Source organism: Mus caroli, chromosome 15, assembly GCF_900094665.2.
Source record: "Mus caroli chromosome 15, CAROLI_EIJ_v1.1, whole genome shotgun sequence".
Taxonomy (NCBI): Eukaryota; Metazoa; Chordata; class Mammalia; order Rodentia; family Muridae; genus Mus; species Mus caroli.
In genome coordinates, this window is record NC_034584.1 from 89180855 (window position 1) to 89206869 (window position 26015).

At 40.4% G+C, this 26015-nt stretch overlaps 1 protein-coding gene across 5 annotated transcripts in view; it reads right to left on the reverse strand.

Annotated features, from left to right (window-relative positions):
- Positions 1-26015, reverse strand: part of Nell2 (neural EGFL like 2) — a 297672-nt gene that overhangs the window by 205673 nt on the left and 65984 nt on the right. For 4 of the 5 annotated variants that reach the window (XM_029469874.1, XM_029469878.1, XM_029469877.1 and 1 more), the window contains 6 exons: positions 5597-5770; positions 5402-5498; positions 3165-3237; positions 2909-2991; positions 1858-1986; positions 221-323 (listed from right to left, as the gene is read on the reverse strand). In XM_029469874.1, coding sequence (XP_029325734.1) covers positions 221-323; positions 1858-1986; positions 2909-2991; positions 3165-3237; positions 5402-5498; positions 5597-5770 — 659 coding nt within the window. The remainder of the gene's footprint in view (positions 1-220; positions 324-1857; positions 1987-2908; positions 2992-3164; positions 3238-5401; positions 5499-5596; positions 5771-26015) is intronic. The other variant, XM_029469875.1, reaches the window with a different exon arrangement.

The following is a 26015-nucleotide window of genomic DNA, read 5'->3' on the forward strand; positions in this document are numbered from 1 at the left end:
TAGGGAAGTGGGGGGCGCTATGGGGGACTTTTGGGATAGCATTGGAAATGTAATTGAGGAAAATATGTAATAAAAATATTAAAAATCAAAAAAAAAAAAAAGAAGAGAGATTCTTTCTGGAGGTAATTTAGCTTGCCTGGCTTACAGAGATCGATGCAATATTTTTACCATGAAGCTGTATTTCTCCAAAGAAAGAACTGCTCAGCAAAGGCATGCTCACATTTGCACTCCTTACAGCACTTGCCGTCCACGTACGCAGGGGCCGATTTAGGAGGGCAGTCAGGAACAGGGCAGACCAGAGTCTCGCACTGGATGGTCCCGTTCTGAAAGGCAAACAGCATTTAAAGAAATGCCACCTAGAAATTCAATGCTCTACAACAGCTATTAAATCCATTTCATAGACTTCAAGCTCTTACATAAAATGCCACTGTTCTTTTTAGCAATGCCCACAGCGTGGTGACTCACAGTAATTCGGGCTACATTTTAAAAATTGAGAACCATCCCTATTTTTACCCAGCAACTGATCTTTCCTAAGCAAATCTGCACCTTCTATGGTGAAGTGGAGAAGGCCACAAGCTCACAGGAAAATGGCAAGCTGAAAGTTGGCCCGGAATACCTCGCTATCTCCCGAATGCTCACACACCAACCATGCATCTGGCTGCTCTGACTTTCCCAGTCAGTGTGTACTCCTTACCAAATCACACCCAGCACTTGGCTTAGGTAGATTTCTTGTCCTCATTTGGGAACGTTTCACTACAACTGTAAAATGTTATAATTTTATTATATTGTAGCCTTGAGTAAAAAACCCATATTACACAGAGAGGGACATATGTGTATGCATACACACAGACTATTCACACAGACGAGGCATGGGCAGACTCAGCTCACCTAGATGCACATATATATGTTCAAACACAAAGACATGCTCACAAGTGTACATATACACAGATGCACATTCACATGTGCATATGCATGGGGTACACACATCCACACAGATAACATGATCGCTTGCTTTCCCTTGTCATCTCTTCTCTCTCTCTCTCTCTCTCTCTCTCTCTCTCTCTCTCTCTCACACACACACACACACACACACACACACACACACACACACACACACACACACACACACACACACACACACACACACACAGATACCTTCACATACAGATCACTTTGGATCCTTTTTATGTGTGTGATATTCTGCTTTTGAATCGACTGGATGAGTGTAGCGAATGGTATGAATGGTAACACAAATAGACCTGTGACCCTTTACAGAACTCTAGCTTTTTAACAGTTCCTATGGAATCTGAAATTTTAAAACCACACTTGACTTGAAGCTTTCTTTGAAGCACGGCTATGGTTTTGAAATAATAATGCACAAAAAAGAATGTATTACTGAGAATTAAGAAAAGTCACATTTATTTGAACAGTGTAGTGTGTATTCTCTTAGCCAACTATTAAAGACTATTTAAAATCCATTATTTATATTATTCTGTCTAGACACAATATTTAATGCTCTATATAATTCGGATTCTTTATAACTCATTAATAAACACACGAGGGAGAATTCCCCAGAAGTGGTAAGGGTTGTAGGACAGACTCCCTTGGGACTCGCTCTGCTGACCTAATTTGAATTGCTAACGTCATGTGTGCACAGATGTGCTTCATAGCGTCCTCACAGCAAGAGTGTCTTTAATAATGTAACACACGGCTCTTCAGAAGTGACCAGGTTTGCTTGCATTTTAGTGTTGCATTTAGAGAAAATAGGTCTTGAAATTTTCATGATTACATTGTCTTAATAAATATTTAACCAGTGTGGCCACCCAAGTCCCCCATGACAGCGAACGGAAGGCATACCAAGCATGTGCAGTTCTTACAGCCATCTGTCCAGGACTCAGACTCTCGGTAGGTGGTTCCCTTCACAGTGCATGTCCGCTCACAGTAGCACTGATCCAGCCTGTTCATTCTTTGTTCAGCTCTGGACAACTATGGCACAAAGACAGGACTCACCATAACAGCCACTCAGAAGTGCACGGCACTCTAGCAAGCATCTAATATCACTACATAAACAGCAGTAACAACGAACAGGCTGTGCCCATCACCAATTTTTATAAATATATTAAGCCATCATCAATTATAAATATATTAAGCCTGTAAAATTTCAGAGACGCATTTCCTGACCATTACATGTGAAGTTTACCTTTAAAATAAAAATCATAATTCATAAGACATGAATTAAGGCTAATTTGGAATAACACCATCCACAATACAGGTAAGAATTTTTTATTTTAAAAAAGTGTCTAATTCCATTAATATTCTTAGTCAGGTTAAAAAAGGGGGGGGGATTTAGGATTCACATCATGTAAATCACAAGCCGTACATACACGGCCTTTAGAAAGTCCTTCAATACTACACAAAATTTAGGATCCTCTGAACTTGTCTGTGAGCCTGTTATGTTCTTCAAACTTACAGTGAATGAACCTACAACCATAGCATAACAGCTAAAACTGTCCTGGAGCCATTTACTTGGCCAAACTATGGTGTGCACATACTTTACAGTGTCTTTCTTACTTCATTTTTTTGCAACGAAAGCTAAACAGAAATAAATAATTGAAACTAGGCCGTGATAGATCTTGCAGCAGCGGTAAAGCAGTTTACACCAGGTAATCTGCTCCCTTCCTGATTTACTGAGTCATCTGTTATACAGATGACTAGGGTTTAAATATTTATACACCTTAATAAACATTATAACCTTCCCCCTTGAGCAAAGATTCCAATCCAGTCCCAGGAAATCGCAGATTGGCTACTTTAAGGAATATCTCCAGCATAAAAATCTATGGTGATAAAGGAGCTTTGGGGAGTCACAGGGCCGTGGCGCATTCTCAGTGTATTTGTGGGTCACTTTTACCTTGGCTGACGTCTTTGATAAAATGTCCTGCAGCTCCATGATTTTCTGCACAAGCCCATGGAAGTCGTTGCATGTTGGACAGGCTGCAATTACAAACGGGACATTGATCAGGGGGTATTTAAAAGGGGCTCCATCTGATGAAGTCTGTGCTGACAGCCATTGCGAGTGAACTCCAATCTCACACTGACATTCTAGACGAAATGAAGCACAGGCACACTTCTTATCACAACATACAGGGCAGGACAGACAGACTTACTTCGATTAAGATCCGGGCACTGAGCAATGAACCCCTGAGGCATGACAAGTAGGTGCACATCCTGCATTATTCCCTATGTGTGAAAACATGGAAGAAGCATTAGTTCCATTTACCTAAATTATGGTCAGAGGTCAAGTTTCTGAGGAAAAATATTAAGGAACAGATCTACCCAAACCCCTGGGTCTAGAGCCTTCGGGCATCTGTTCCTAACCAGTCCATGCCAGGGAAAGAGAGTCATCAGGCAAAACAGAGAACTACCTGGGTGTTTCCTCCTTGATAATGCTTTTAAAGCTGTAAGACTAAATGTCAAGATTCAAGGATGTGCCCATCGTCTTATTGTTTTGAGGAGTTATTTTTAGTTCACCACAGAAGCAAGGCTTGAAAGTGACCTTTAAGCATCGGCAGGAAAATCACTGGGGGCTTTATCACCACAGACCTGAGAGCAGTTTTGTACTAACTGTGATCAAAGGGGAAAAGGTGGGTAAACTGAGTCATGAAAGCAATATCACTTGAACATTTCTCTCTTTTTTAAAAAACAACTGGGATTATTTTAAAGTTGATCTCTCAATTCAGAAAGGACCGATGATTTAGTGAGCAGCTCTAGCTTAGATTTAGCATGCTCAGGAACACAGAAAGGTTAGAAGCATATGAATGCCAGCAAATGACCCACACTGCACAGCAGGCTTTGCACTTACATGCAGCCTTAGCCACTGCGCTGGCTTGGTGGACTCAAAGCAAGGCCGGTGGTAGTACAAACAACCTCTTCTCACAGATCCCAACCTTCCCTCTTTTCCGCCACCTCCTCACTTAGATACTTCATGTATGTACAGTTTGTTATTTATATGATGTGAATCCTAAATATTGTTTACTTGTGTTATATTTAACTATATCTTCTTGGAAAATGCAAATCAGAAAGATTAGTGATAGGGGTGCATACACCAATGTTATCAAGACACTAATATCCCTACAAAGATCTACCACTGTGTTTACATATTTACTATGATGAACAGCATGTGTCGATGTGAGAGGGAACTTTTTCAGTACACAGTGTGGCGAGTACTAAAATCTGTTCTTGATTCTGACATATGGGAGTAGCTTGGGTAAAGAAAGTCTTATAGCTTTACACAGGAACGTGGAGATCAGTCTGTTGTATTTAGTATGCAGGTGACGCACTGCACACATCTAATGGACAATGTTCTCAGACTATAATAAAGATGGCAAAGCACATAGCTATACACATAATTGATGTGTGGCGACTGTGAGGCCACATCTGAGCTCCAAGATGGCCATTGTTAAATAGAAGAGAGATTTGAAACTCACAGCACGCATCCGCCACCCCTTGCATGGGAAAGGGGCATTGATTTTTAGGGTTTTAAAGAGAAGAATCAATTCCACACATCTGTCACCTGGTGGCTGCCTGGCTTTGGGCATATTATTTCACCTCACTAGGGTAGGTTGACGCAAATTTATAAGAGGGAGAAAGAATTTTCAGAGTAAGGGATTAAATTGAATAGTAGAGTCGGGCCGTCTGGTGTCCAACAACTAGTAAGATGAAGTTTTGGAACTCTCACGCTATGGACTTGGCTTAGAAATGCTGAGTTGACTCGCGCCTCCTCGCTCTTGAAGTCCACAGGTGGGACATGCCTCTCATCATTCTCTAACTTGACAGTGGGCACAGCTCTGGGGAAATGGTCCCACAACAGGCAGTGGTCAGGCATTTCTCAGGCCTTCACTGATTCATCCTCAAGACTTGCAGACGATCTGACGGGACACCTTTTGGTACTCTACAAGGAAGAGATCCTGAGTACTTCTAAGTTTTCACTAGAGCTACATTTTGACTGCTTCCTGTTTTCAGGGATTGGTACACCATGAAACCATGTTTAATGCTTCTAACTCAGGTTATTAATGTCTCTGCAAAAGCATCACCAAAGGTGATGTTTCAATGGTAGAACAGTTATTTCTAGGATAACAGTTCACTTTAGGAATGTCATATTATTCACTAATTATGTCCTGATGGTCATCTCTATAGTACATGAAGATCAAATGCAAATGAGGAGTGACTTCTTACCAGTTTAAAACAATGACTTAAGAAACAGAAAGCAAATAGAAATACATACAAATAAAAACACACAAACAGAACTTTCATTTCATGCCATAAAAAGTGAAATGTATTTTTGCGAACTCATGAGGAAGTTTTCCCATTTCTACTTCATGCTCAGACTCTAGACAATAGATACCTTAAAATAGCCATGTGCATTATTTCTCTGTCCCAACCAAAATGTGGTGCCCAGAGGCAAGTCTGTTGAAGGCATTTCCACCACTCGTTCATAGATCCTGAAAGACAAGATAGCAGAGAAAGGCTGTGAACACACAGGAATCTCCTAGACCCGGCAAGAATCTTGTAATGCTTGAGATAAGAATGATTCGCTTACTTATTGCAGTCGATGTGTAAAATTAAGTGAGAGGCACTGAAGGCTAAGGAGAGCTTGTGCCACTTGGCATCAGCCAAAATATAAGGAAACACTTCCGTGTGGGGACGGTGCGTGCCAGAGCGGTAGTGGAGTCTGATCTCATTCCGATGGCCACTGCTTTCCAGTTCCAGGTACCTTCATAGAGAAGAGCCAAATGAGACATGTTAACGGTACAGGTCAACATAGAGTAGAGCCACATGAGACATGTCAATGGTACAGTTCAACAATGGCTATAGTAGCCTCTTCTCCAGGACAGGGAACAGACATACAGCTTCTGCTCCCCCTACAAAGTATGTCATCCTACGTAAAGAGTATCACATCAGGCAATACGAGAACATACATGATAGCTGGGAGCTAGGGTTTAAGTGGGGGTGGGAAAACGGGGCTAAGAGGAGGAGGGGGAGGAGGGGAAGGAGTATGTTGACTAAAACAAAGGCTGTAGTAAGAAGGTTTATGGAAATGAACTAGCTTGTAATCTAATATATATGTAATGTATTATTTATACATATGCAAATATACATGTGGGAGTTTATGCATACATGTATGTATGTATGTATGTATGTATAAACTGAATTACTCCCATATTAGTGAGCAATGTTGCTCCCACAAGGCATGAGTCAAAATCTTGGTGAGAAGTACAAGTTACCTTGATCCCACAATGCCCAAAACAGTAAGAGATTCGTCATTGCTTTTAGATGAACAACCATAAGGAGATAGTAATACCTTATTGCTGAAGGCACCACATACTATTTTTGTCTCAGGACACCACATACTATTTTTGTCTCAGGACACAGAGAAACCATTTTTTTTTCTTTTATTGGATATTTTTTTTACTCACATTTCAAATGTTATCCCCCTTCCAGGTCTCCCCTCCAGAAACACCATTCCATTTTGTACTGAATAACCAATTAGGGAAATTCATCCTTAGAAGAGGTAAATTCTCTCTGTGTGTAGTCGTTAGCTGCCTGTAGTTCTTTTTCTAGACTTGGACACCTTGATATTTCTTTCAGTACCAAATGGTTAATTCGTCCCCAAATCATACACACACAATGAACAAAAATGGTCTCCTAAGGTTTTGTGTGTGTGTGTGTTAGTTAAAGAAAAGGAAGACATCAATTTGAGAGGGTGTAGGGAGTTAAAAGAAGGATTAGAGGAAGGAAAAGGGAGGTGAAAGTGATTAAAATTAAAATTTAATTTTATTAATTTAATTTTATTAATCTAATTGTGTGTTGTATACCATAGAAAATTACAAAGAATAAGTAAAATTTAAAAATCCAGTAAAACGAAGGGAAAAAAAGAAATAGGTCACCCAGAAGTCAAGAATTAAAAACGATGTCTTACATTTAATTGATATTATAATAATTTTATGAATTTGTGGTATAATGTCTATTTTAATAAATGTGAAAAGGGACATTAGAATAAGTAGCACACTCTCCACATCAAACATTTCTCATCTCTTTGTGATGATAACATTCACAATCATTTCTTCTGGGGATTTTCAAACATACTGTAAAGTATATATTCAATTTTCTTAGCCATTCATGGGCAAGCTGATTCCATATCTTGCAAAAGTAAACGCTGCTGTGAAAGACTGGGAAGTGCAGATACCTTCCACACATGCCACCCCCTCCCCTGTGAATATGTACTCAGTAATAAGGCTGAATGTTTTTAGGAACGCCATCTGCTTTTCCATGATGAATACATTATTTCTCGCTCTCACTATGGGTGTGTGAATTTCCCTTCCTCCACATCATTTTTAACATGATAATCTTACAGGAATACAATTCCTCTTCTCATGTAATAATAAATACTTATTACCTTATCAATTCAACTACTCAGTTAAGAATAGAAAAGCATGGCTAGAGAGATGGCTCAGTGGTTAAGAGCACTGACTGTTCTTCCAGAGGTCCTGAGTTCAATTCCCAGAAACCAAATGGTGGCTCACAATCATCTGTAATGAGATCCGATGCTCTCATATAAATAAAATAAATAAATATTGAAGAAAAATAGAGCAGAAAGGCACTTGCTTTGTAAAACAATTAACATCTGTAAACATACCAATCACTCCTATACAGCTGTTAATTTTCAACCTATCTATCGAGTCAAGAGACACAGTGCTACAACCAAGTACCCTACTGTAGATAGTATTAGACATCTTACTTATATTGAACTCCTAAATTTGCAAACAATGTCAGCTCACTGATAATAAAGAAGACATCATCCACTATAAAAGACAAAATATTTGTCACTGGTGTAGCTCTCAGAGGGCATAACGGCAATTCCTTATTTGCCTCTAATAAGGCAATCATGACGGCATTGGACAAGACATGGGAAGAGTTGCTTCAGAGAAGTGCGGCCTCAGATGGATGAACACGGGGCACATTGTTGGAAGGATGAGGAGATGCTGGGGAACACATACTGCTCTGATGGCCTGAGAACACATATGCATAGGTGTGCAGAAATATGGCTTGTGAAGTATTTACGGGGTTCACAAGTTCAATGGAGTGCATTTGTGGACTCCAAGGTAAATATTTCTGCCTTACAGGAAGAAAAAAGAGGAGACAAGGTAAATGGCTAGCTACAAACCACTTGATACACACACTTATATGAATGTATACACACACAAATAAACACACACATACATACACATAAACATGCATATACACACATACCCCACAATCATGTGATCTAAAATAACAGGTTAGAACTAACTTCAGAAAACATACAAATGCCGGAGGAATGATAACACTTCTCTTCGTCATTGATGGGATGAACCACCATGACCAAAGCAGCTGGTTTCTGTATCGCTGTTCATTATTGAAGGAGAAAGTCAGGACAGGAACTCAAGCAGCACAGGAACCTAGGAGGCAGCAGCTGCTGCAGAGCCCATGGAGGAATGCTGCTTACTGGCTGGCGCTTCATGACTTGCTCAGCTTGCTTTCTTATATAACCCAGGACTTCCAGCCCAGGAATGGTGACACCCACAATGAGCAACATCAATCGCACATCAATCACTAATTTAAAAAATACCCCACAGGCTTGTGCATAGCCCAACTATGAAGGCAATTTCTCAATTGAGACTTCCTCCTTTCAGATGACTCTAGCTCGTGTTGAATTGGTATAAAACTATACAGCATGCTACCAATGGTCTTCTTGGCTTGGTCTCCTAGTACTCTGGATGTAGAAATAGGCAGATATCTATGAGTGCAAGGCCAGGTTGATCTACTTAGTGAGTTCTTGAACAGGAGGGCTGCATAGTGAGATCTTGTATCAAAACAAAAACAAACAAAACTGGATTACTAATGGTCTCATTTGTTGAAAGAATCTCTTATAAGCATCACCTCTAAATTAAAAAAAAAAAAGAAAGAAAGAAAAAAAACCTGATGGCGAATGAGCCCATGACAGAAAATAGGAGGTGAAACACTGGCAGGAAGAGAGAGGATTCTGGGAATAGTAAGTAACCAGTATAGCTACCAATAGGTCAAAGGGCAGGACCAGGAAAGGTTATAAAAAAAAAAAAGGTACAGTGAGGCAGGGAGGCAGGCCACTTGGGAACAGTCTAATAGATGAATGTAGAAAATCTTGAGTTCTTGGGGACATTGTCTGGCTGAATTATCTGAACATCATAAAGATGGTAAGACATTATAAGAGGTTGAACCAGATCCCTCATACTATTGATGATGCTATGTTGTGCTTGCAGACAGGAGCCTAGCATAGCAGCCCTCTGAGAGGCTCTACCCAGCAGGTAACTGACACAGATGCAAATACCCACAGACATACATTGGACAGAGATCTGGGGCCCTTGTGGAAGAGTTAGGGGAAGAATTGAAGGCCCTCAAGGAGGTGGCAGCCCCAAGGGAAGACCAATAGTGTCAACTCACTTGTACCATTGGGAGCTCCCAGAGACTGAGCCACCAATCAAAGAGCATACAGGGCCTGACCCCAGTTACATACATAGCAGAGGGCTGCCACATCTGGCCTCATCTGAGAGAAGATGCACCTAATCCTGCAGAGATTTGATGCACCAGGGTCGAGGGATAGGGGTGGGGGCCGCCATCTCAGAGGCAAAGGGGAGAGGGAGGATGGGAGGGAAAGAGGGTCTGGGAGAGGGGTGACATTTGGGATGTAAATAAGTAAATAAAATAAATAAATAATTTATTAAAAAAGGAGATTGAGCCTGGAGTTAATTCCAGGGATTTCTTATACCAGGGAAAGTACGAGGAATGGAAAACTCTGGAAGCATTAGAAAGGGAGAGCAATGCAGATTTTGTTTCAGAATTGATATGCAAGTGAAAGCAAGGTGATTGAGGAAAACTGCCAAGGTTTGTAGTCTGCACATTGAAAAGCAAGCGGCTGCCCTTTAGAAATGCAACAGATTGGAGTGAGCTTGCCTAAAGAGATGACCCCGGGTTCTGACTTGCTCAGCTACATAACTCAGAGATCCACAGAAAGAGGAGAAGAGCTCACTGGATATCAAAGTCTGGATGCAGCAACATCACCCAAAGCCAGAGAAGAAACTGGGAAACCTTATTTCAAAGGGACCAGGTTTAAAGTCAATTGGCAGGATGAGCTCTGCTAAGGAAAGGCTAAAGTCAGGGTTGTGAGCAGAAACGCCCTGGTAGAGGGAATCCTTAACCTCCTGGAGCACCACTGCCAGCAGCATTCAACAGGATGGAGGCTCAGAATTGAGAACAGGGACATGGTGCTGACTTTGACTGAGGCAGGAGAGCTGTCCCTGACTGGAACAAACTCAGCTTAAAAGCAAGAGGGGGCACACGATGGGCAGCTAAAGGAGATGAATGTGAAGTCAACATGAGGGTATTTTGTTGTTGTTGTTGTTGTTGTTGCTTTGAAAATATTTAGACATTGAAAAAAATTACACGAGAGAAGAGACAAAACAAAGAGGCTAGAATGAGTGTATAGAGCTGAAGTACAGAGCCATGTCCTTGAAACAGGACAGGATCTGCTATGCAGGCAGCCGCAGTGCGGGCCTTTGAGAGGGTCACGGACAGCAAACACAAAGAAAACCTCTAGGAAGAAGAAAAGACACACATGGCTCCAGTAAGCAGCGGGAGCGGCTTTGGTGACTCTCTTTTGATATATTTTAGGATGCATTTCTTCCTCTGAGCGAGGACACACGCACGGGGCAGCAGTGCGGAGGTGAAGATTTTAAACTTTGTCCAGGCTGGGAGTGCAAACGGGCTACATAAAGCACGAAGGGTAGGCTCTCAAGCAGTCAGATGGTGCGTTCGGATCCATCCGTCTGGGTCAGCCACAAGAGTATAACTGAAGCAGGGCAATGGGCCAACAGCTTAGGGATAACCACGCAAGCATTAAATTCAGTTAATTTCGTGAGTACATGCGACGGGGTGAAGTGGATCCCAGGACCCAAGCAAGGGCAGGGAGGTCCCCTGCCAAGTTGACCACTGACTTCATATTCTACGAAAGCCTCCCACGGTCTCACCTACCCACGCGTCTAACTCTGAATGGCTCTCACTGCTTTTCACACTGGTTACTAGAACCCATCGATCACCTCACTCCATCATTTTGCTTACTCAGAACAGTTTTGCTTATGATCATTCCAGGTGTTTTGATTTGATTGACGGACAGTTTTAAACATCACATCTGCTGGATTTGGAACTTTTATGCTCATGGTCATAAGAAGTCTACTCCTCTTCCTAATACATTTCTGGGATTTGTCTCAGAGCATTTTAGTGAAATGCACACTGGACCTTAAAGATCTGAATAATTCACACTAAAAAGGCAATAAAGTTAAGACCTGATGACTTCAGGTTTAAATACTGAAAATTTCCCCCTCTCTGTCATCCCTCCTCATTTTCTGTGTTATCTGGTAGTACAGCAGTTCCCAGCCTTCCTAATTCCGGGACCCTTTAACACAGTCCTCCTCACCCCAACTGTTATGAACCACAATGTAAATGCCTGTGTTTTTTCCGTTGGTCTTAGGGGAAAGTGTCATTTGATCCCAGAGAGGGTCATAAGCCACAAGGCACAAAGCATTGCATTATTTGCAAAGTCAGTATTTGAACTATGCCTTCATAGATAATCATTTATTACTTCCAGATCTTCTGAGCTAATAGCATGTTTATATACCAGTACTATTTATAGGTTTTAATCTATTTGCATTATGCGTATTTGCTGTGAAGCATGGTTTAATTGGTGGCTTCCAGCTTTAAAGACTATGCAGCTGTCAGACCTGGCCACTCTAGCAGGCTGGTGGCCACAACTGCAAAGTGAGAGAGCCTGGTGAATACTTTTTGTAACATACACACTCTGTCCATTCTTTTTCTCCAGAGTCTCACCTAATTCACTTACGATATTCAAGTTTGTTTTTCTGTCTCCTTAACTCAATTTTGATAGGTCCAATTCTTCTAAATTGTCCATTATGTCTGTCTACATTTTTTCCAAACAATCTCTTCAAATTTCTTCAAATTCCTGTTATGTCAGTTTCTCCAATATGCTTGTCCGAAGAGCTTCTCTTTCACTGTTCCTCTGTGCTGTGATTTTAGACTTGATTTTACTGATTTTGCTCTGATCTTTTTTATTTATTTCCTTTTTAAATTTCACCTGTTATGGTTTTGTTTTATTAGATTATATATTTGACAGTTTTTGTTTAAATTTTATGTGGTAATCCAATTCTTAATATTTCTTTTGCTATTATCCCAAATGCATTGATATTTTCTTTTTTCATTTTCAATTTTAAGTATATTTCAAACTTTTCCTTCTGATTTAGAAGAGACTCACTGCTTACTTAAGTGTTCAGTTTTCATATATCTATAAACTGTCTGAAACTTGCTATTGCATTCCACTATAATAAGAATATTGTGGATATAATTTCCGTTTTCAGTTTATTAACAGTTATTTTGTGTCATAGTATACACTCTTTTCTAGAGAAAATTCCATGTGCTAGTTAGAAGAATGCAAGGTGCAGCTATTGAATAGAATGATCTACAGATAACTCAAGTTCTTTGGCCTATAAATGGTACGTTAGCCATCATGTCTGTTGATGTCTCTGTCTGTGTGATGTGTCCAATAGTGACAGCCATCATGTCTGTTGATGTCTGCCTGTGTGATCTGTCCAATAGTGACAGTACAAAATCAGAATCCTCACTACTGTTGGTTTGAAGCCCATATTTTCCTTTGTGTCCAACAGTGCTCTGTACAGTTGGCAACTACAATTAAGGCAAATGTTTATAATTGTTTTATTTTTCTGCTGTTATCTTTTCTTGATTATAATTGTGTATATTTTATTCACATCATACAGTTACTTTCTGTGTCTCCTATTACTTTTTATATTAAAATCTGTTTTATCAGACATGGGTGTGCCTCTACTTGCTGATTTCAGACTCTATTGAATCAAGATATCATTTTCACCCTTCAATCTGTGTGTGCATCTCTCCTGATAATGTGGCTTCTTGTAGGGAGCACATAGTTGGGTCGTTCCTTTTTGAATTCATATATCCAGCCTTTACCTTTTAGCTGGAGAGTTAAACCATCTCCATTTAGTTACCATCCAAAGGCCTGGCCTTCAGTATGCTATGGTGAGTCTCATCCAGTTGCCTCTGCCCTATCATCTTTCTGTGATAGTTTCCTATAATATTGATGATGTTGGATTGCTTTTCTCATCTAGTGAAAATTATACATTCGTATGTTGCCAAAAATGTTATTTTAGTTTCTTCAACTTCTTGGCATGGAAATCTCTCAAGCATCCTTTGTATGGCTACTCTGCTGACCAGAATTTTTCTTAGCTTTTTCCTTTCCTTGGAAAGTCTTTACTTCTTTAATTTTGAAGGGTAGCCTTGCTGGAAATAGGAACCTGAGCTGGTGGTTAATTTCTTTCAGGATTTGAGAACCATCATTCCTGCCCTTGAGGGGTACCTGCTAGAATAGCGTCTCTTAGTCAAGGAGATCTGTCCTTAAATATGACAGTGGTTTGTCTATTGAAGATTTTAAAATGTCTTTGTTTCATACCTTCGACAGGTTGACTACAGACTAACAAGTCAAGACTGGCTTCTTCTCCTGTCTATTTGGACATCTATTGGTCTCCTGTACCTGGATGCCCAGACTGCTCCCAAGACTATAGCCACTTTCTGCTATGATTTCATTTAGCATGTCTTCTGTTACCTTGCAACTTCTTTCTTCCCCCGGATATGCTGATGATAAAGGCATTTTTCAATGGCATCCCAAAGGCTTTCGATGCTCTTCCCATTATTTTTTCTTTATTTCTTTATGAAAGAGATATCTTGAAAAATCTTTCTTTGAGCTCTGATATTCTTTCTTTTCTTTGATATAAACTATCCTTGAAGCTCCCAAATGAATTTTTAACCTGTCTTCCTGAGCTTTTCATTCCTAAAATCTCTGTCTCCTATGCTGGGGCTGCAGTCCACAGGTATGTCTTTGCCCAGCACACATGAGGCTGTAGGATTAATCCATCGTACTGACAAAGAACAATAAAACGATAGAGCTTTCTATCTCTTTACAGAATTTCTCATTCATATCCCTTGCTGCCTTAATTTCATTTAACTACCTGAGTTCCTTTGGATCTATCTTAGTAAGCATTTTTTATTTTTATTTTTATTTTTTTTTAAAGATTTATTTATTTACTATATGTAAGTACACTGTAGCTGTCTTCAGACACTCCAGAAGAGGGCGCCAGATCTCGTTATGGATGGTTGTGAGCCATCATGTGGTTGCTGGGATTTGAACTCTGGACCTTCGGAAGAGCAGTCGGGTGCTCTTACCCACTGAGCCATCTCACCAGCCCCAAGCATTTTTTAAAAACTCATTTTTTTAGATGTGTTTGGTCATGTGCATCTGTAGTCCAGCACTAAGGTATAGGCAGGCCGATCTCCATCTCCATGAGTTCTAGGCCAACATGACCTACACAGCTTGCTCGCTCTGAGCAAGCCAAGGCCAAGAGTGAGACCCTGTCTTTAAAAAAAAATCACAAAAACAATTATTCTTTTTAATTCTTGATCAAGATTCCATGTGCTCTGGTGTCTGTGAAGTCTGTCACTAGAAGTTAGGATGCTGAGGTGTAGGCACAGCACATTGTTTTTCTTATTTCCGGTGTTGCTGTGTTAAGATTGCATATCTCATGCTGTCATGCCTTCATCATGTTGGCTATTGAACTGCATTGAACCATGTCTTGATTCTCTTTTGATTCTGTTAAATAAATCACTGCTGTCTACATATTCATCCTGGTACTCTTCTTGTGAATACATTATATTAGGAAAACCGCTGCCATGTTAGCGAGTCTAAGACCAGATAAAGACATTAAAAGAGAGAAAAATTAAAAAATAACTTTTTATAGAACAAGCTATATCAAGCCTACATGATACTACTAGATATAATCTATTCACACATAAAGAAAACAGCCAAGTGGGATTAAGCTATAAAATTAAGGCTAAATTAATCTTGCAAAGCCATTCAGTATAATTCATCAGACACTGACAAAGTAAGAAAAATTCTTTTTCATCAGCAGAAATATGTTTGATGTGCTAGAGATCCATTAATATTTGTAAGTATTGATGAGCAAGTATAAAGTTCTTTTATACGAGATGAAGTACAAAAACAAACAAAGACGTGTTGATAACTGGATCATATGCACAGTGCTGGGATGTCAAAAACTAGTCCCATAAGACGTGGAATAATGGTGTTAATCAGCTCGTTTCCAGTCCAGTCTAGATTAGAGTTCTTGGTGACTCCTAAAAGCACTAGCTGTCTCTGACTTTCTTCTGCTCTGGGAACATTTTCCTCTGTCTGGGTTGCCTCTCCCAGCCTTGATACCAGGGCTTGTGCCTGGTTTTACTGTATCCTCTTCTGCTATGGTTGCTTGTTGTCCCTGGGAGGCCTGCTCTTTTTATGAGGGGACACAGGGAGGGGCAGTGGATTTGGGGGAGAGGAGTGCGAAGAGAAGATTTGTGCAGAGAGGAGAAGCTGCAGTCGGGATTATTGTACAAGAAAACAATAAATATTGTTTTTATAAAAGTAAAAGAATTATTAAAAATTACCATTTTATTGGTACTTAATATGATTATTAACTTATAAAATAAAATTCTACAAATAAACTGCTAGAAGTAGTAAATAAGTTAGCAAGATTGCTGATTAAATATTAATGTGCAAAACTCAGTTTTAATAGGTAAAGAATAAATGAAATCCTAAACAATACCAATTGTAATAATATCAGAACAGAATTTCCAAGAATAAATATAACCTAAAATGTATAATTACTTTTTATTTTAAAAAGCTTTAAAATATTACTGAAAGAAATCAAAAGATGTCTCTTATAAATATACAATGATCCCCCCAATATATGTATAGATTTCATAAGATTCCAATCAAAATCCAAAATGATTCTAAAATTTCAGTAAAATGTGAATATATATTTTATCTATATTTTAATATAGATATATTATATTTAATTATATTAAATTAATATTATGTGACATGGAATCATGATCATGGAATCATGATGGACTCATGATTCTAAAAGCACAGTAATTAAACTGAATAATGATTTTAGAAATATGTGACTCTAAATAACCTAATTAGAAGGAAGAAATGATTTTTTTTTTAGAAACAGCCTCTTCTGTGATAAACTTGATCATATAGTTCTTCAGCTTTTGGAATGGTTTGTGAGAAGAAATGAAAGAGTTTGTTTGGAAATTGGACATTTAAAAGCCCTCAAATGCTGCAGCAGAGTCCACTGGGATACTCTGATGGGACCTGGGAAGTTGAAAACACTGACAGAGGTGTAGACAGAGAAGGCTTGCTCATGATGTTCAGGGAGGAAGACGGACTCTCTCAACACTTGGGGTGGGGCCATTCCTGTGGTTTTCTTGGAGAACTGGTTTCAAGCAGTCTCAGTTCCCGAGTACCTGAGGAAAGTTGAATCTCAAACTGAGAGATTTCCAGGAGACCTATGCCCAGGGAAATATTTCCCCAAGGTCAGTACTCAGAAACTCTTGCTGCTGCGACTCCCTTCTGTGATGGACTGTGGCCCTGAACTATGAGCCATAGGAAGAAATCCCTTCATGAATTTGGTTTTCTTGAGATGTTTTAACTCAGCAACAAGCAATGGTGCCTAAGACAAGCAGGGTGTCTCTTGAGGTATGCCAACTCGAGAAAGTGGCACCTTCATCTTCTTCCCAAACCCTTGTACATTACTATTAGATTACTATCCCTTGCAGTGAACATCATTCGTACTTCAGAAATGGTCATAATTGCTTTCATGAGCTTTGCATTGACACATTACACAATGAAGTTGGTGGCTGGTTTAACTACTTCCATACAAATACTGATGTCATTATTTCCTGGAATTTCAAGGATACACTTATATGTTGTGATCTAATCTTGAAATACATATGATTGGAAGAAATGTATTACTATCATTTCATTTTGCTTGGGAAACAAAAATCCTAACCAAAGATTCATATTGAATAGTGACATGAAATAGGATATTTTTTCCCTAATGACTGTGACTCTGCAGAGAAGATGTGACATGAATATGCACTTCTGCTCAAGTTAGATTTTTAAAGAATTTACTAAGACCCCAGATCCTCACAACTTGCCTACTCCATTCTGCAAGCATCTAGAAATAGATATAGAAATGTGGATTCATTGACCCGGCCCGGAATGGGGCCTGCAGGCCTGCATCTCTCGGACCCGTGCTCACCCAATGACCTCTTCCAGGTTCCTGGCCCTCGCCAGCAGGACCCAGTAGCACAATGGGGGTTTGAGAACATACGCTGGCTGCCTATGCTTGAAGAAAGGGCTTTGCTGTTACTCACACTGACAAGTTGGATGGCTTTTTACTGCATTGTTGCCAGCTATCTGAACCTGGCTGCCTATGCTTGAAGAAAGGGCTTTGCTGTTACTCACACTGACAAGTTGGATGGCTTTTTACTGCATTGTTGCCAGCTATCTGAACCTGAGATACTGAGGCTATGCATGCTGGCTGCCCTACGCCCAGACTGAACCTGGGCCTCCCTTGAACATGAGTATTAGACAATGTAATAAAAACTTATCTTGCCAGACTATTTATATAATGGCTTAGAAATGCATGATTTTCTGAAAGATCCTATAAAATACTTTTAAAAGTTAAAAAAAAATGTGGATTATTAAGGAAATGACCTGCTCATGAGGAATAACAATATTAATTCTTTAGTCATTGTCTTAGTTAGGGTTTTACTGCTCTGAACAAACAATATGACCAAGGCAAGTCTTATAAGGATAACATTTCATTGGGGCTGGCTTTCAGGTTCAGAGGTTCAGTCCATTATCATCATGGTGGGAATGTGGCAGCATCCAGGCAGGCCTGGTACAGGAGGAGCTGAGAGCTCTATGTCTTCATCTGAAGGCTGCTATGAAGAGACTGACTTCTAGGCTGCTAGGATGAGGGTCTTAAGAGCCCACACCCACAGTGATACACCTACTCCAACAAGGCCACACCTCCAAGTAGTGATGTTCCCTGGGCCAAGCATATTCAAACCATGACAGTCATGCAAGATATATTATGCACTTGTTACTCTAACATGTATTGTGTGTGTGGGGGGGGTGTGCATGCGTGCATGTGTGTGAGCGCGCATGGACCTACAAGAGTGGTATACACGTGGAACAGATATGCAATGTCTCAGTATGTCTGTAGAGAGGTCAGATATGATTCTGGGTGCTTTTTTTTCAACTCTATATCTCACATTTGGAGACAGAGTCTCCCACTGAACTTCTTGCTCACCCTGCCACCTGCAAGCTCCCAGACTTCACTCATCTCTGCTCCTAGTGATGGAGGCATGGGTATGTGTCAATGCCACTGACTTTTTCACAAGTCTTGTAGATCTGGACTCTGGTCTGTATGCTTCTGTCACAAGCACTTTTCTCACACAGCCATCCCTCCAGTTTACTAACAGGCTACTTGAACTTTTCCAGAATTGGATACTCAGGTCAAGTTTCTACTTTTGAGGTAACAATAGAATAAAACTTTTTTTTTCTAGGTGTAGGCTTACTTATTAGGGAGTTCAAGTCAGTCCTACCTGAACTTAAAGAACTGCTAATCCCTTCAAAAACAAACCTACAAATACATTAAATACTTTTGTAGTTGGGGTTGAATTGAGAGGAGTATGTGAGTGTGTACATGTGTGTGCTGTATTCAAGAGCAGACACTAATACTCTCTCTAAGTGTCAGATGCTTACATAGTTTTATGGGCCTAAATGCACACTTACAATTTCAGTCACACAGAACATTTCAAAGATAAAAATGAGTTCCCCCAATAGGAATTTCCCGTCCTCACCTTCACCTAAACAGCTAGTGGATACTTCAGTGTTCCAGAGAGATCTGCCTCAAGCGACTAAGACACTGGATACACCGGGAGTCCTTGCGGCATGCTGTCTGGATTCAAGCCTTCCTCTTTAGCCCACGGTTTGCTTTCCTAAGAGTTGGCAGTAATCTGTTAGGCTATGGGTTGTTAGGGGTCCTCGGCAGCTTTGCAGGAAAGCCATTGTGAAACTCTAGTGAATGAGCAGCTCCCTCACACAGGAGAGAGAGCTCAGCAGACATCCTGGGAGAACTTGGAGAGGGGCAGCCACTGGTGGGGGTTGGGGAGACCCTGTCAGCACTGTCCACTGCCATCTGAGTGCTCCAGGGGCCACCATCACCCCCTACTGTTCAGGCTGAAAGAGTCAGAGCAGAAGGCTGAGGACATCCTGGGCTGAACATGAGTTCTTGCTGCTGCTGCTGCTGGTGGTGGTGGTGATATTACCTGTGAGTTTCCAAGCTACTGAAACTGGAAACAGAGCAGCCTCAGCTATGGAAAAGGAAACCAGCCTGGCCCTAGGTTCTACCTGACATAAAAATACCAAAAAGAAAAAAGGAAAGCAATTTTCAAGTTTTGACCAGGTATGGTTTTTTGGATAAGTAATTAGAGAAATTAAGCACAAAATATCTAAATACCCGCCCCCTACCATGTAGAGCATATTGATAACTGCACTGAATTGAATAGGTCACATGATTCTATAGGAGAAAAATGCATTCCTAATGTCTTCGGGAGCAATAGAAAGCTAAAGTGTTCAGTCTTAATGTTTAAAGGAGTGGAGAGGTCGAGCCCCTACTCTAAAACAGGCAGAAGGGCAAGCTGTTCAGACAGTGAGTGGGATGAGGGAGAGTGATCCTGAGCAGCCTGGGTCTGTGATAACAACCGAGACACCACCTCTCAAGGGACATGCCCGTATCTGTGAAACGAGGCTAGTGATGGTGCCCACTGATGAGCCGTGGTGAACATTAGATGAGATTAATTCACGTTGAGGTGTTTACAGAATAGTCTGACATAGAAGACACCTAGTAAAAGTCAGGCCTGATCATGCAGAGAAATCTCTGATGCCCTTAAGAACCCAGCAGCTAGTGCAAAGCCTGATAGCAGATGCCCCTTGATTCTCAGCCATTTATCTACCAAATCTGGGTTGCCCGCTAACAGGGCAGGTACTGCATCAAGCCAAAATAGGGAAGAGAGGAGGGCCCGTGCAGGCACTCAGAGAAGCTCCTGTGGCTCCTTCTCCTTACCTGAATCAGGTTGGAAGCTGTTCTGAATGCAGGCTGAGACACATCTTTGTGTTGCGTCACCTGGTGTGTCTCTGTGTTGTCATACTTCAGAGTTCACATAACACTAATTCTGGAACCTACTTAGAAATGAAGTGCTTGAAATATAAGCACATTTCCTTAATGTGATTGATCAAAGTTCCTTCAATACAACCTGAAAGCCACGATTCTGGAGGTACAGAAGATTCTGTAGTAGTGTGGTTTGTTGTTTTGTTTTTTTTTTTTTTAATTACTGACTAATAAAAAATGAATGACTAGCTTTATTTTTAAAATAAAAACATGCACTTAAAGGATTATAAATGAAAAGCCAAGAACAGACTTCTTTAACATTTGCACATAAATAAAATTCAACAAGGAAAGATGCACTAGTTACTTTTTACATTTTTTATGTAGGGAATGCAAATATCCATTTTAAAATGAAACGCAGAAACAGTTTGAGTTATGTGTTTTGGAATAAGTTTTGTATAAACACATTGCCTTCAGGTCTGACTACAAGCATTAGATGTAATGCTGCTGTGGTATCCCATCCGTAAGAAGCAACCGTACCCATCACAATGGGACGACTCGGGGGCGTTTGAGGAAAGTAGGTGAAGGTTTGATGAGGAACAAGTTTCTACAGCAGACCTGAAAATCACCCCCCATAAAATCCTAATCAAGAAGGGAAAACCCTGGCGAACCCATGGGCTCATGACCACGTTCAGTGGGGGAAGGTCAGCATCATGAGAAGAATGACCATGCCCTGTGTCACTCATGCCATGTCTGTGTCACTCATGCCCTGTGTCACTCATGCCCTGTGTCACTCATGCCCTGTGTCACTCATGCCCTGTGTCACTCATGCCCTGTGTCACTCATGCCCTGTGTCACTCACGCCGTGTCACTCAGCAGAGGAGTGGCACCTGAGGAAACTCAGCCTCACTGCTGTGAGGGTCCTGACAGGAATGTGTGACCTGCATCATTCTCATGGGATGGCACTGATGATGATCCCACAGGATGAAGGTATAGAGCCCAGGGTATATAGGTAAGGCCACAGAGGGTACGAGGTCATGGAAAGACCTGTAGGTAAGGCCATACTGGATGCTACATTATGGAAAAATGGACGTTGTTCCACAGTGGAGGAGATGATAAAGGACCACAATGTGAAATTATGTGTTTCTTTTTTAATAAATTGCTTGATACAATATATTTTGATCCTCCTCCCAGATCATCCCCATTTTATGTTCTTTCTCTCTCTCTCTCAAAAAAAATTAAAAGATGAAAATAAAAATAAACAAATAAAAACTAAGGCAAATAACACCAAAACAAAACAAAAAGCACACAGTAGTGCAAGGCACTATACATCTTAAATACAACCAAGAAGGGAAAATTATTTCTCAGATAGAAAACGGGCTGGAGTTTGTAGATTGGCTATAGCAAGTTATCAACATTGCTTTCTATTTTCATCATTGCTAGTGTGTGTGTGTGTGTGTGTGTGTGTGTGTGTGTGTGTGTGTGTGTGTGTGTGTGCATGAGTGTATATGGTGCCTTCCATGCAGAGGGAAAGTATATGCACTCAGTTCTCTCCTTCCACCTTTCTGTGGGATCCAGGGATTAAAATTGACTCCGCAGCATACACAGCAAGTGGGTTTCCCTGCTTAGTCATCTTGCAAGCTCCACATTGCCCAACTGACCAAGGTTGTATGCCGGATGTCTGTGGCAAATGCCTAGGACATTACTGACGTAAGAGATGGAGGGTAGTAGAAACAAATGAGGTAAGATGTTACCAATTTGAAATCTGTTACAACATGAAGGTCATTTAGCTTGCTTTATAACTTCTGGCCAAGCTTGTAACCATTTCAAGTTTTTATAATTAAAAGAAAACATGAACCTGAGAAATTTATCACTGTAGGAATGCATGTATGTTCATGTGCATGTGAGTATACACACACACATACATACATACATACATGACTAATAGTAAGAACGCTGACAGTTAGAAAGAATGTTTAGAATGTTCATGTCTGAAAGAGTAACAAGTTATAAAACTTAATATATCCAAAAGTTATATACAAAACCTCAAATTCACAAGTACCTGAGGAGCTGTAAATTTTACAAATTATAGTCATTCTCAAGATGCCATATTAGAAAACATATTTTAAGTATAACACTACTTTCATAAAACTGTACACAATGTAAATGCATTGCTAAAGTCCTAGTGTGTAAAAGTAAGCTTAAGTCACTTAAGCTTAAAACAACTGCAGAAGAAACTGTCTCCATATAGTTTTGACAAAACACAGTTCACACTTGTGTCCTTGTGGTGAACAGAGCATGTTCCTAGCTGGATAGAATGAGCATTCAGCAATTTATGTGTCCTGTGAGCCACCCACCATCCACAGAATATACCACTCCTGCCTACAGTTTTAAACAAGCAAAGAGTAAAGAATTAAGGAAATATGGTGTCATATGATTTGGCTTCCAACCTGATCAATGGATAAAAGTCAATGGCAAAAAAAAAAAAAAAAGCAGCAAAACTATGAATGGCTTTACCTCAGCTTGAGCTGTGATGAAACAAATCAATACAAGGCTTCAACCATGAGAGAAAATATAAGACTTTCTCTTTAAAAAAAAAAAAATCAATGGAATTCAAGTGCCCACAACATCAAGAAACATAAGATTTCTCAAGCAATGCAGACAACATTAACTTCATTGTCAATAGAGAAGGCAAAATAACATTTCACCTGGCTGCTTAAAAGGGAACACACTAAACTCCAGGGAAAGATAAAACATGTTCTGATCAGTGGCTCTCAGCCTTCCTCGTGCCTTGACCCTTTAGCACAGTTCCTCATGTTGTCATAACCCCCCAACCATAAGATTATTTCATTGCTACCTCATAACTGCAACGTTGCTATTGTGACAAATTGTAATGTGAATATCTGATATGCAGGATTTCTGATATGTGAACCCTGTGAAAGGATAGTTCAACCAACAAAGGGCTCACTACCCACGAGTGGAGAAACAGTGTTCTAAACAATCTATGTTCTCTTTCCTTGATTTGTAAGTGGTAGGAAGATCTCCAGAAATGTTAATGAGTGTCAGTTTAGTCTTCATGTCAGAATCTAACTACATTGTAATGACTCTTTACCATTAAGCTAGGAAAAGGTTCTTGAAATGCCAGTGTGCGCCCCACAGATTGCAGAAGGCAGAATACATTTTGGCAGTGCATACGGGATGCTGGTATACTCTGCACTGAGCCCAAACCTCCAGCTGTGAGTGAAGTCACCTTTAACACAAAAGAAAAAATATGATTTTCTAGTATTATGGCAATTGATAACTCTTTTCCAAATTAGAAAATAATCATACAAAATAAAGATTCCAATTCACTGGCAGCCAACTTATAAAGGATCCTAGAAATGTATCTAATAAAGTCTGTGTGTCCTTTAAGTGCCCTTATAAGAAAAAATAAGGTGTAAAAATTAAGGATACGCCATTACCAAGAAAAGAAGACTTGGTGCCGTGAGAATAAAATAAAAAGTTAACACATGGGCAGGAGAGATGGCTCAGCAGTTAAGAGGCTTGACTGGACTTCCAAAGGTTGTGAGTTCAATTACCAGCAGCCACATGGTGGCTCACAACCATCTACAACAGGATCTGGTGCCCTCTTCTGGTGTGTCTGAAGAAAGCAATAGTGTACTCACATACATCAGATAAATAAAATTTTAAAGTTATCACATTTTAATCTATAAATGCAACATGACTCCAAAACAAGGTCTGTTCGTGTTTTTAATATAAATTAATAACTGATTCTGTTTTATACCAAGATGGTAATCCAGACAGCGCTTCTTACGAAGAAGAAGATGCAGAGCATGGAATACCAAGTCCTCTAACGTTACGTTTATCACAGTCAGGTGATAGTCTTTCAAAGTCAACAAAAGGATGCCAGAACAAAATCCATGGCCCAGAATCAGCCCTCCGTGGTTGGAGACCTAACGTGTCAGTACCTGTCTGTGAGAAAAGATTGGGTTGTTGGGAAAATAGCCCATCTGCCTCTTCTGTTTATATTGCTATCAAAGTCCAAAGCATCAACTTGCTACCAAATAAGGCTACAGAACATTACAATAGGCTGTTATCTGTCCATGGCTTTCCTGATTAAAGTAAAGGTTACATATGTAAGTGCTGCCTCCCCCATTCAAAACCCCAATTAACAGATCCAAAAACACTAAATGCCAGTATTTTCATGGATGTTACACATCGTACTAATTGCAAAGTCGAACACAGACTTGGGATAACTCTTTCCTGTTGAGCCAGTTACAGAAGGTGATTACAAGAAGAGTGTTCCTCAGTCGATTCTTATTTCAAACAACTGCTACAAACCAAGACAAACTGCCTTTATCTTATATATATTACACCACAAATTTCCTACGCAATTTTAATGATTTCCTATTTTTCTTGAGTTTCCTAATGATATTCTCTTCTATTTTGGAGAGGAACTGCATTCTCCTTCCTCTGTGTCATTAGCATAACATCGACCTCATTTGGAGGTTATAATGATTGCTTTATAGGAGACAGAGGAAGGGACTGTGTGGGAGAGGGAAGCTGAGAAATGGGAAATAGGATCAAGTCTGGGGAGAGACAGGAGAGAGGCTCAGAGGGCCAGGAGAGTGAGTGGAAATCTGCAGCCACTGGAGTAGGGGATCTCTAGGAAGTCCCAGAGACCCAGGATGAAGAAGGCTCCCAGGAGTGAATGCAGGTGACCTTAGCCAAGATGCCTAACAGTGGGGACATGGAATCCGAAGAGGCCACTTCTTGTAGATAGGCAGGACCTCCAGTAGAGGGATGGGGACAGCAGCACATCCACAAATCTTTCAACCCAAAATTTGTCTTGTCTAAAAGAAATATAAGGACAAAGACAGAGCAGAGACTGAAGGAATGGCAAAGCAATAATGGGTCCAACTTGACACCCATCTCATGGGAAGGCCCAATCCCTCACGTTATTAATAATACTCTATTATGCATGCAGACACGATCCCAGCATAACTGTCCTCTGAGAGGCTCCATCCAACAGCTTACTGAAACATGTAGAGAGAGACACACAGCCAAACACTGTACCTCAGAAACTCTTATGGAAGAGTTGAAAGAAGGATTGAAGGCCCTGAAGGGGATGTGGACCACACAGGAAGATCAACAGAGTAAACTAACCTGGACCCATGGGAGCTCTCAGAGACTAAGCCACCAACCAAAGAACACACATGGGCTGAAACAAAGCCTCTGGCACATATAGAGCAGATATGAAACTCAGTGTCCATGGCTGCCCTGTCTGGCCTCGAAGGGAGAGGCTGAGCTTAATCCAGCAGAGATTTGATGAGCCAGGGTTGGGGAAATCCACAGGGTCCCTACCCTTTCAGCGGAGAAGAGGATGGGGGTTGGAAGGAGGGACTCTGTGAAGGGGGCACCAGGAAGGGGAGCAACATTTGGGATGTAAATAAATAAATAAATAAATAAGACTGACTCAACTGCATTTCAATTAAGAAATTTAGTAGACAAAAATTTAAGCATTTTAAAACTATAGATGATAACAACTCAATGTCTGCAACACAAGGAGCTCAAACCAGCAAGCCAGCAAGAAAACTGGACGATGAATACAAATAACCAGTTTAGAGACAGACACGTGACAGGTTAATAAAATACTCGCACTCATCAATAAAGCAAATTTTATGCCAATATTGAAAGAAGTGCGTATGTATATAGAAAATTCTATACACACCCAAACGGTAGAATTTAGAAATACATAAACAACTT